Source organism: Zophobas morio, unplaced genomic scaffold (genome assembly GCF_036711695.1).
Source record: "Zophobas morio isolate AGI-343-1 ecotype UQ-CSIRO unplaced genomic scaffold, CSIRO_AGI_Zmor_V1 ptg000004l, whole genome shotgun sequence".
In the NCBI taxonomy this organism is placed as follows: Eukaryota; Metazoa; Arthropoda; class Insecta; order Coleoptera; family Tenebrionidae; genus Zophobas; species Zophobas morio.
The window spans coordinates 8,696,810-8,709,656 of record NW_026972109.1 but is presented as its reverse complement, the minus strand read 5'-3'; the positions used below and the strand labels follow the sequence as shown (position 1 = coordinate 8,709,656).

At 28.5% G+C, this 12,847-nt stretch overlaps 1 protein-coding gene across 1 annotated transcript in view; it reads left to right on the top strand.

The window, feature by feature from the left end:
- Frl (Formin-like) overlaps nucleotides 1-12,847 on the top strand; it is a 43,054-nt gene that overhangs the window by 10,851 nt on the left and 19,356 nt on the right. Inside the window, exon 2 of the mRNA XM_064070966.1 lies at nucleotides 3,612-3,695. Coding sequence (XP_063927036.1) covers nucleotides 3,612-3,695 — 84 coding nt within the window. The remainder of the gene's footprint in view (nucleotides 1-3,611; nucleotides 3,696-12,847) is intronic.

Here is a 12,847-nt window from a genome sequence, read left to right as displayed (position 1 = left end):
GAACAAGACGATTCCTTAAGAACATATTTTACATGGCAATTTCTTAAGGACTCTGCAATTAAACTCCGTCCTCCGGCTCAAGACGAATACAAAAATATCGTCAGAATTGAGCAAGGGCGGGTGGGCGGGGCTTACATTTTGCCTTTTTCGTAATATACGTAGTCTTCTTTCCAGAACAAGAAACTTAAAGCATGTTTACAATGGTAAATTCTTGTATACAAATATGGACTCTTGCAATTAAGCCCCTCCCCTCGATCTGACAACGAATGAAAAATTCCTCACAATTGAGAATTGAGATCAGGGCGGGTGTGGATGGGGCCTAATCTTGGCTTTATTTTTTTCTTAATATACATTTGAACAAAAATACAGATTTTGCAGTTAATCTCCGCCCCCTTGGCTCACGACGAATTAAAAAAATCTTTCCAATTAAGATAGAGCGGGTGGGCGGGCTTACATTTTGTCTTTTTGTTTTAACATGTGTAGACTATTTCGACAAGAAATTTAAAACATGTCTAAAGTGGTAAATTTTTGTAGTAATCAACGAACAGCCTAGCAAAAACCTTTCTGAGTAGGCCGATAACTTACGCTACAGTAATTATTAGCGTTCTCGGCTAAGTTTTATATTTTGTGACAACGAATTCGATTTTATACATGTCCTCCGGAAAAATGAATGCTATTGTGTCGATTATTATATTTGAGACTGGTAGATTTAGAGTTATATAATTGTTAATTGTTAAAATTTCACTGGGTCAATGTCATCGGAATATAGCTTCCAAAAATTCAAACCTGTCTGATAAAATTTGTTTTCGTGTTTGACTACTTCGTATAGATTTCGCTTCCTTGTGGCCGTTTACTTCCTTTCTTTGTCTACAATTTTAATTAACGTTGTATACTTTGTATTTTTTATTCCTGCGCAAAATCAACTTGAACAGAACCCGAACTTCATATATTTAATGTATTTAAGTCAAGAAAATCGTCAACTGTGCTTTATAACAGGCGCTCAAAAAGAAATTAATGAAAAAAAATGCGCCCTCACGTGCACTAGATAACGGGGTCTTCAGACGACAAGGGAAGTGTTTGAACATTTTAAACCATTTTGCAGCTTTTCTCATGTTCTAACCTCTTGAAAACAGTTCAATCAACCAAAAAAATGTGACAGAAATATCGTAAAAAAAGTACCATTGTCTTGCTTTTTTTCGTCATTTTTATGTGTTAAACGTCAGGGAATCGCTTGAAAATTCTCACATTACCGAAGTAACGTTTTTTGAAGACCTCTGTCATTAAATATTTTAGTAGTACAATTTATTAAGTAATAATGTCTTTGTTGAAATCCAAATATAGCATAAATTAATTCTAAATACGTTGAATATATATATTTTTTTTAATTAATGATAGAGTCCTTTTCGGAGCTTTCAACAAAAACAAACAGTTATTGGAAAAATGGGTTTGAATTCAACACGGTTTGAGTGGTCAGTTCAAGGTCTCGCTAGGAGTGTAAAAAGAAACCTACACATATTAAAACAAAAGGCAAAATATAAGCTCGCCCACCCGCCCGATCTTAATTGTGATGATATTTTTTTATTTGCCGTGAACCAAGCTTAACTGCCAAATACTTATTTCTTTACAAGAAATTAAAAACATTTTTTGGGTACCGTGTTGTTAAAAAAATACTATGTATATTAAGAAAAAACGTCAAAATGTTAACCCCGCCCACCCACCCGATCTCAATTGTGCTGATTTTTTTATTCCTAGAAACTTGAAACACATTTAAAATGGTAAATTTTTGTAAGGAAATGTGGATTTTGCAATTAAATTCCGCTCCTTTGGCTGTCGACGAATAAAAAAAATCGTCACAATTGAGATCCGACGGGTAGGTGGGGCTACATTTTCCATTTTTTTTTTTTTAATATGTGTAGACTTATTTCGACAACCAGAAACTTGCGGACCTTGTGGCCATTTCCATCCTTTCTTTGGCTGAAATATAAATTGATGTCGTATACTTGGTATTTTCGTATTAGACGTCTTATTGTTATTTTTTTATTGCTACGCAAATTCGTCTTGAATGGAACCCGAATTCTTGGTCTTCAGACGACGAGGAAGTGTTCGAACATTTTAAACTATTATGCAGCTTTTTTCCTGTTCTAAGTTCTTGAAAACAGTTCAATCAAAAAGAATGTGATAGAAAAATATATAATAAATATTTTAGTATTGCCGTTTATGTACGACTAAACAGTGCATTCCACCTTAATTGTGAAATTAATACTTGTCTAAATCCACTTGATACTTTTTACTCATGTAGAAGATAGTGTCATTAGATATTGTACGTAGAAAAAGATGATTTCCAGGTCATCTTACCAAACAGCGGAATATATTTTTGATTACAGATTATTGTAGTAAGTGATGCGTCATTTTCAATGTAAAAATTTACAGGTATTTTAACTGTGTCAATGTTATCGGAAAACAACTTCCAAAAATTCGAACCTGTCTGATAAAATTTGTTTTCGTGTTTGACTACTTCCTATAAGTGTCGCTTTCTTGTGGCCATTTTCTTCCTGTTATTTCCATACTTAGTGATAATGTTGATATCGAGTTCCGTTTAATCTTTAGCATACATTGATTTTGAGATGAATAAACTAAATAACTGAGCAAATAATAACTCTGATAATATTCATCTTACGACTGACTCATTCCTAGCAAACTTAAACAGTCATGAAATCTCAAGAATTTTAATTATGAAAAATAAGATGCTTTCTTTAACCTTACATACTAACCCAATTATACTAAAAAACATGAAACAAATAGCCTTAAAGTTCGTGTAATTAATGTAAATGACCAATTAGAATAATCTCTTTGTTTCTGTTTAATCTTTATATTTATTTGTTTTCTAAGTGTTTCATTCCCACGATAAATTATGGTTAATTTTACGGGGTTATCTGTGCCCATGAAGCGTGAAGGAGTGTCGAAAATCTTGTAGGCGCAGTGTGTAAACAAACAAATAAAAACTCACCAACACAACCAACTTTTGTAATCAGTTAGAGAATTTTGCAACACAAATGTGACATTGTAGACACGCCATTTTTCCAACTTTGTTGATACGTAGTTATTTTTTTTCTTAAAACTCCATTAAATGTAATTAAAACGCATTAACCGCGATATAACTCATTAGTTTTTCTACGATCTTCCAACCTCCGCTGATAGAAAAACGACCGGTTTATCCTCCATGGGCGAATAATTAATAACCCGATCCCACTTCTCATCTACTTTATTTACGACCAAGTCTGAAAAACAGTAGCAAGAGCAAAATCGACCTCTTGTGGAGAAAGAGCGAGCTTCATTTACCAGACTGACATTATCGATGTAACCATTGACTTTCCTCTGTATTCAGAAATCGTCATTTCTACCGCCTCTAATGACAACACAAAGATCCAACAAACGCTCTTTGTCGCCATAATTGTAATATTAAATCACAAAGCGCTCCAGTCGGCATGTTTCGCGTGCGTAATTTATGAAAATATATTCTAAATGTGCTCCCGGTTGGTAATAATAGCAGCAAACCGGACACAGTAACGTTACACTAGGCTAAAATAACAGAAATTTATGTTGTTTTCCAGGCCTCCATGGATTTGCCGCCCGACAAGGCGAAGCTCCTCAAGAACTACGACTCGGAGAAGAAATGGGACATCATCTGTGATCAGGTAACCGTTGCAGAAAGAAAGTGAAGAAGTTACGTAATGCTGTGACAACGCTTTCTTCACGACACGACGTATTATCTGCGGCATCAATGGGTTTATTATCCACATCCACCCAATCAGCGCTGATTGCACCCAATCATTCAATCACACGGACTCCTCGCGGTAGCAAATTAAATACGGTTTTTTTATTGTATTGCACTCGGATTTTCTTTCAATGTCGTCTTTGTTTGACTTCTTTGTTGTTCTTTCACTTCCACCTGCACCATATATTTAATCTTCTTCTTCTTTTTGTTCTTCTTGTTCATAAATTGAATGATATCATTTCGAAATTTTGCCAAATTAATTTCTGTTTAAACTGTACAACAGAACTACGGCTTTACTTACAAAGTCCAACAATCAGTTGTTTTGAAATATATTTATATTTCCCAAGCTAAGCCAACAAAGTGTTGTAATCGAGTCCATCGGCCGACACCCTACCCTTGTGTTTTCTCGACCTTTCATGACCCCTAGAGTACGAAGAAATAGGTCTCCCGTTTCCATATGTCTGTTTGTCTGCCGTCTTTCGGGATTTTTATTAAATAGATAATTTCAGAAACTACTAGACCAATTCTTGTCAAATTTTATGCACATTAAGACTATCTTGTATGTGGCACGCCAACCAAAAATTGACTGATCATATCCACCAACAATTTGCTGACGTCAGCCCCAAAATTTACACTAGTAAATTTGTTCTTATTTTTATAAAATAAGATACTCCTGCATTTGTAGTGTATGAATCGTGAGTTTTCATCGTAGACATCCAGATTTTATACAGGTGACTCAAAAAAATTAACGCATGAGGCAGTTTCTTGTATTAATTAAATCACTCCATTTTCCCTAAAATTTGGGAATACAGTACTGTTATTATTAGTATTACACTGCCCATATCCAAATTGACATGCGTGTTTTTGATGACGTCATCACGAAATTTTAACATTATATACATATCTTGATTTTAACTTATAGAGGTTATTTTTTCAATTTTTCCATTTTTCAATATTTCGGTTTCATAATTTTTCGTTCCCTCAATTTTTTGCCGAACGTAAGGAAGTATAGTAATTGAGTCCATTGCCACTTCCATATTTTTATTTTTCACGTACCCGATTTTTTAATTTTCATTTTCTTGATTTTATATCACAATTTTTGTTTTTTTCTTTTCTTTCATTTTTTCAATGTTTCTTTCGATTTTATAATTTTTCATTTTAGCAATTTTTGGATTTATCAATTATCAGATTTTCCAATGTCTTTAATTTTTGGTATTTCGATTTTACAATGTTTCGTTTTTTTTTTTGCAATTTAGCACTTTTTCGATTTTTAAGTTTCTCAATTTTTCATATTTCGATTTTTCAATTTTTCAAAGTTTTCATTTTATCTTTTTCGTTTTTTTTTCATTTTCGATTTTTCTATTTTACAATTTTCTCATAAAAAAAAAATCAGGGGCGAGGGAAGTTCTGTCGAAACAATCATTTTTTTAATTTGAAAACTTTAAAAATCGAAGAACGAAAAATTGAAAAGAAGAAAAAACGAATCGAATCGAAAATTTGCAAAAGCCAAAAATTTTAAATTCGAAAAATTAAAAAATCGAATACATGAAAAAGCTTTAATATCCAATAATGAAAAGTGGAAAAAGCGAAAAATTTTAAAAATTATAATGATTGTTTGATTCATATTTAAAATGAAAACTAAAAAAATTGCAAATCAAAAATTGAAGAAACGAAAAATTAAAAGATCTAAAAGCTGAAAAATTGGAGAATGAAACCCAAAAAATAGAAAAATTTCACATTGAAAAAAAGAAAAATTGGAAAATCAGAACATTGAAAACCGAAAAATTGAAAAAATAAGAAAATAGCAAACCGAAACGAAAAATTGTAAATTGACAATTTGAGGAAATAAATTAAAAAATCGAAAAATTATAAAATCGAAAATTGCAAATCAAAAATTGAAGAAATGAAAAATTAAAAGATCTAAAAGCTGAAAAATTGGAAAGTGAAAACCAAAAAATTTAAAAATCCAAAAATTGAAAAATTTTACATTGAAAAAAAGAAAAAATTGGAAAATCAGAACATTGAAAAAATAAGAAAATAGCAAACCGAAACGAAAAATTGTAATATCTGAAAAACCGAAACTAAAAATTGTAAATTGAAAATTTGAGGAAATGAAAAATTAAAAAATCGAAAAATTATAAAATCGAGATATTTGAGGTAACAAAATTAAAAAGCCAAACAGAAATTTGCAAATCGTAACATTGAAAACTTGAGAAATTCCAAACAATTTAAAAATTGAAAAATTCAAAGTTGAAAAACTGAAAAATTTAAACTTGAAAACTCGAAAAATTCCAAACTGAAAAACCGAAGAAACAAAAAAAAAATTAAAAATTGAAGCAATCAGAACTTGGAAAGTCACAAAATTAATGATCAAGACACGAAAAATAGAAAAATTTTAAATCGAACGAACAATTATAAATTCGGAACATTGAAAAATTGCAAGTCGAAAAATTGAAAAAACAAAATTGTAAAATTGAATAATGAAAAATATAAAGAAAGTAAAAAATCCAAACGAAAAATCGCAAAATCTAAAAATTGAAAAATTCAATAAGTAGTTGGAAAATGTAAACTTGAAAACTCGAAAGAAATAAAAAAAAATAAAAACTGCAAAATCGAAAAATTTAAGTAAGGAACAATCGAGAAATTGTAAAAATAAAAAATCGAAAAATTACAAAATCTAAAAAATGAAACAAAAAAAGAAAAATTGAAAAACGCAAATCGAAAAATTGAAAAAACAAAAAATTATATAATTGAATAATTGAAAAATATGGTGAAAATGAAAATCCAAACGAAAAATAGCAAATTGAAAAATTCAATAGTTGGAAAATTGAAACTTGAAAACTCGAAAAATTACAAATCGAAAAACCGAAGAAACAGAAAAAATAAATAAAAATTGGAGCAATCAAAATTTGAAAAGTTACAAAATTAATAATTGAAAAATCGGAAAACTGAAAAATTTTAAAATGAAAACTCGAAAAGATGCATATCGTAAAATTGAAGAAACAAAAAATTTAAAAAAATGAAATAGAAAGGACAAACAATTATAAAATCGGAACAGAAAAATCGAAAAATTGAGAAAACAAAAAATTATAAAATTGAATAATTGAAAAACAAAGAAAATAAAAAATCCAAACAAAAAATTGCAAATCGAAACATTGAAAACTTGAGAAACTCTAATCTCCAAAAATTGAAAAATCAAAAAATGTAAAAGCGATAAGGCGAAAAATTAGAAAATGAAAAAATGTGGACTTTAAAAAATCGAAAAATTGAAGAATCGCGGAACTGAAAAAGCGATAAATCGAAAAATTAAAAAACCGAAAAATCTATAAACAAGTAGGCGAAAATTGAAACATCAAAAAAGTGAAAAATATAAAATTTAAAAATTCGAATAATTAAAAAATCGAAATGGCCCAAAATTGATGAATCGAAAAAGTGAAAGATCGAAATCCCGAGAAATCGAAAAATTTTAAAAATCGGTAAATCGTAAAGCCGAAAAATCTATTAAAAAGTGAAAACCAAAAAATTTAAAAGTGAAAGCTGAAAAATTGGAAAGTGAAAAACCAAAAAATAAAAAAATCCAAAAATTGAAAAATTTCGCATTGGAAAAAAAAAATTAGAAAATAGCAAACCGAAACGACAAATTGTAATATCTCAAAATTCCATAAAAAACCGAAACCAAAAATTGTAAATTGAAAATGTGAGGAAATGAAAAAACCCAAACGAAAAATTACAAAATCTAAAAATTGAAAAATTCAGAAGTTGGAAAATTGAAAAACTGAAAAATTTAAACTTGGAAACAAATCGAAAAACCGAAGAAACAAAAAAAAACAAGAAATTGAAGAAATGAAAATTTGAAAAGTCGCAAAATTAATAATTGAAATCTAATGAAATTTCAAAATTAAAAATTCATATCATAAAATTGAAGAAACAAAAAAAAATTAAAAACTTCAAAATCGAAAAATTTAAGTAAAGAACAATCGAAAAATTGTAAAAATAAAGAATCGAAAAATTACAAAATCTGAAAAATGAAACAAAAAAAAAGAAAAATTGATACATTACAAATAATCTAAAAATTGAAATATTTAAACTTGAAAACTTGAAAAATTACACCGAAAAACCGAGGAAACAAAAAAATAAAAAACTGAAGAAATGAAAACTTGAAAAGTCGCAAAATTAATATAATTGAAAATTTTTGAAATTCCAACTCGAAAAATTGCAAGGTCTAAAAATTGAAACATCCAAAAGTCATCGGAAAATTGAAAAACTGCAAAATCGAAAAATTTAACAAACGAAAAATTGAAGAAATTGCAATAGAAAGAAACAACAATTATAAAATCGGAATAAAAAATAAATAAAAATTGGAGCAATCAAAATTTGAAAAGTTACAAAATTAATAATTGAAAACTCAAGAAATTTCAAATCCAAAAACTGCAAAATCTAAAAATTGGAAAATCGAAAAACTGAAAAATTTAAAAATGAAAACTCGAAAAGATGCATATCGTAAAATCGAAGAAACAAAAAATTGAAAAAAATTAAATAGAAAGAACAAACAATTATAAAATCGGAATAGAAAAATCGAAAAATTGAGATAACAAAAAATTATAAAATTGAATAATTAAAAAATATAAAGAAAGTAAAAAATCTAAACGAAAAATCGCAAAATTTAAAAACTGAAAAATTCTATAAGTACATACGTAGTTGAAAAATTGAAAATCTGGAAAATTTAAATTTGAAAACTCGAAAGAAACAAAAAAAATTAAAAACTTCAAAATCGACACATTTAAGTAACGAACAATCGAGAAATTGTAAAAATTGAAAATAAAAATCGAAAAATTACAAAATCTGAAAAATGAAACAAAAAAAAATAGAAAAATTGAAACATTACAAATAATCTAAAAATTGACAAATTTAAGCTTGAAAACTCGAAGAATTACAAACCGAAAAACCGAGGAAACAAAAAAATGAAAAATTGAAGAAATGAAACTTGAAAAGTCGCAAAATTAATATAATTGAAAACTTTTGAAATTCCAACTGGAAAAATTGCAAGGTCTAAAAATTGAAACATTCAAAAGTCATCGGAAAACTGAAAAACTGCAAAATCGAAAAATTTAACAAACGAAAAATTGAAGAAGTTGCAATAGAAAGAACAATTATAAAATCGGAACATTGAAAAATCGAAATATTACACAATCTAAAAAATGAAACAAAGAAAGAAAAATCGCAAATCGAAAAATTGAAAAAACAAAAAATTATAAAATTGACTAATTGACAAATATGGAGAAAATAAAAATCCAAACGAAAAATCGCAAATTGAAAACTTAAAGTTGGAAAATTGAACAGCTGGAAAATTTAAACTTGAAAACTCGAAAAATTACAAATCGAAAAACCGAAGAAACAAAAAAAAATAAAAATTGGGGCAATCAAAACTTGAAAAGTTATAAAATTAATAATTGAAAACTCATGAAATTTTAAATCCAAAAATTGCAAAATCTAAAAATTGGTAAATCGGAAAACTGAAAAATTTAAAAATGAAAACTCGAAAAGATGCATATCGTAAAATTGAAGAAACAAAAAAAAATGAAAAACTGCATAATCGGAAAATTTAAGAAACGAAAAATCAAAAAAATTGAATAAATGAAAAATATAAAGAAAGTAAAAAATCCAAACGAAAATTCGCAAAATTTAAAAACTAAAAAATTCAGTAAGTAGGTACATTGTTGGAAAATTGAAAAACTGGAAAATTTAAACTTGAAAACTCGAAAGAAACAAAAAAAAAAGTAAAAACTGCAAAATCGAAACATTTAAGGAACGAACAATCGAGAAATTGTAAAAATAAAGAATCGAAAAATTACAAAATCTGAAAAATGAAACAAAAAAATTGAAAAATTTAAGCTTGAACACTCGAAAAATTACAAACCGAAAAACCGAAGAAACAAAAAAATTAAAAAAAAAGAAAAACTGTAAATCGAAAAATTTAAGAAACGAAAAATTGAAATAGAAAGGACAAACAATAAAATGAAAAATCGAGAAATTGTAATAAATAAAAGATTCGAAAAATTATAAATTTGAAACTTTCAAACCTTGAATAATTGAAAAATACGAATAAAATAAAAAACCCAAATGAAAAATTACTAATCGAAAAATTGAAAACTCGAGAAACGAATCGAAGAATTGCAAAATCTAAAAATTGAAAAATTCAAAAGTTGGAAAGCTGAAAAATTGAAAAGCTGAAACTTAAAAACTCAAAAAATTACATATTGAAAAAATGAAAAAAAATCAAAAATTGAAGAAATGGAAAATTGAAATATCCAAAAGTTGGAAAATTGATTTACTGAAAAATTGAATAACTTTTCACCAATTTTTTTAGTTTGGTTTTTTCTTTCCACGTTCTTTAAATAATCCGAAACCCGGATCGTCGTTGGGAAGTTATACAGGGGAACCACTGCAAAGTTACCACAACTTGTTACAATCGAAAACGTGCCTGAATCAAACAAAGAACCCAAGTTCAGTTACAAGCAATACCAAACATGGATTAATACAACCCGAAGCAAGTTCAACCAAACGATTTTATTTAGCCGCACTTCCTGTACATCACATTGCTGCGTTCTCAACCAGCTGAGAGTAAATTTGTTGAGGTTCTCCGGTACGCCCGTCTGCATACAAAAAAGCTCTATGACTAATAACGTGAATAGGTAGTGTGCAATAGAGCACATTTGCTCCATTCATATGGTCATAAAGCGGCATAAAACCCGACGATAATGAGTAATTGCGACAAGGGTCCCAAAGACAGAGACGGCGCTAGTTTTTGAACCGTATATATTTATATCCTTTGAAGTTCTGGGCCACTGTCCTCTGTACCAACCTCCAATAAAAAAGCGAGAGTCGCGACGCATATGGTAAACATTTGTGTTTGTTTGGTCTGAAAGAGATAAGGGATCGACTATAGTTTCACTTCTGTAATTATTTAACTAATTTGCTGCATTTTGTTTTTCTTATTCTATTGATTGCCTCCGCGCTGTGTGCGGCGACGAACATCCGGTCGACGAGATAACGATTGTTATCTGGATTTTTCATCGGAAGAAGATTCATTCAAGAATCGGAATTCGGAAGAATTTTTACTAAATCGGGGATTTCGATAAACGCTGTCACTTTCATTCAGTGGAAGCGGTTTAGTCATATCCAAATAAACATCTCGGAAGTTGCGGCGGCGAGATAATGAAATAAGTGAAAGCGTTTCCACTTTTTATATTTTTGCTTGAACTTGTCAAGTGGTATCACGTAAAAATAGCGGACTTTCAAATGTTGTTTTTAACCGCTTATTAACTAAGACTAGAAATGGTGTCAAATGTCATGCGTTGATATTATCAGTGGTATATTTTAAGTGACCTTAAAATTGTTATAGTGCAATCGATTACAATAGTGCTTAAGCGGGCAGCTGCAGCTCTATTAATAAACATTATGAAGACTATTTAATTTTAAATAAATAATGTATTCGATACAGTTAATTAATTTTGGTATTTTGTTTAAAATGTAATTAAAATATTGATCTATGGCATTATCAGGTATAAATTGGTAATAAATTAAATTTATGATACCTAGTGCACTTTTATATCATTACGAGAAAATTGAAAAAGTGACAGTCCTATCCGGAAGCCTTGAAGCACAATCCAATTCTAATTTAATTTCAATGAACAGGCCAAAATTATTTTTGTTTTTATTGTTCTTCAAAAAAATTGTTCTAAGGTTATTTCGACATAACTTCCCACGGATCTGATGTGCAGCCCAATAAATCCCACTTTGAAAATTTATAAAAAAAAAACGCAACCCTGAAAAAATTTAAATATTTAGAAATCGAACTGAAAAATGAAAACATCGGAATACCGATAATCTCGATTCACCGATATGTTTTTCGGTTGTTCAATTCCTGGACATTTCGATTTTTCAGCTTTTCCGTTAAAAAAAAATGATTTTCCCTTTTTTTAATTTTTCGATTTTTGAAGTTTTTTGATTTCTCGAGAATAAATGGATATCTCAAGAAATCAAAAACCTGATTTATCGAGAAATCGAAAAACGAAAAGTCGGAAAAATTAAAAAAATCGACAAACCCAAATTTAAAATCGGGAAATCGAAAAATGTAAAATTTAAATAATCGAAAAATTAAAAAAACAAAAAAATAATCTGAGAAGTCAAAAATCGAAAAAATGTGAAAGTGGCCCAAAATCGAAAAATTCAAAATTGAAAAATTTAAACTTAAAAAAATCGATGAATAAAAAATTGAAAGTTCGAATATCGAGAAGTCGAAAAATTGAAAAATTTTAAAATCGAAAAACAGAAAAACCGAAAAATCTAAAAGCGAGGAGGCAAAAAATTGAAAAATAAAAAAATGTGAAATTTAAAAAATTGAAAAATTGGAAGATTCAGAAACTGAAATATATATTGAAAAATTAGAAAATCAGGAATCAAAATTGAAAACATCTCCAAATCGAAATATCAAAAGGTGGAAAAATCGAGAAGTTGAAAAGTCCAAAAATCTAAAAATTAAATAATCAAAAAACCAAAGAAACAAAAAAATAAAACGAGAATTTGAAAAATTGAAAGGTCGAGAAACTGAAAAATCGAGAAATTTAAAAACGCCAAAATTAACATACCGAAAAATTGTAAAATCGAAAAGTTGAAAAATCGAGAATTCCAGAAGTCAAAAAATTCTAAATTGTACAATTTAAACTTGAACAAATTGCTGAATCAAAAATTGAAAGATCGAAATCTCGAGAAATCGAAAAACTGAAAAACTGAAAAACCGAAAAATCGAAGAAATATCAAAAGAATAGTTGAAAAGTCCAAAAATCGAAAATTTGAGAAACTGAAGTACATTAAAAAAATTAAAATCAGGAAATCGAAACATGGAAAAATGGAAAATTTAAATAATCAAAAAACTAAAGAAACAAAAAAAATGAAACGAAAATTCGAAAAATCCAAATTTCAAAAAGTTCAAAATTTGTAAATTTAAGCGTCGAAAAACTGAAAAATTGAAAAGTCGAAAAACCAAAAAACCGAGAATTCCAGAAGTCGAAA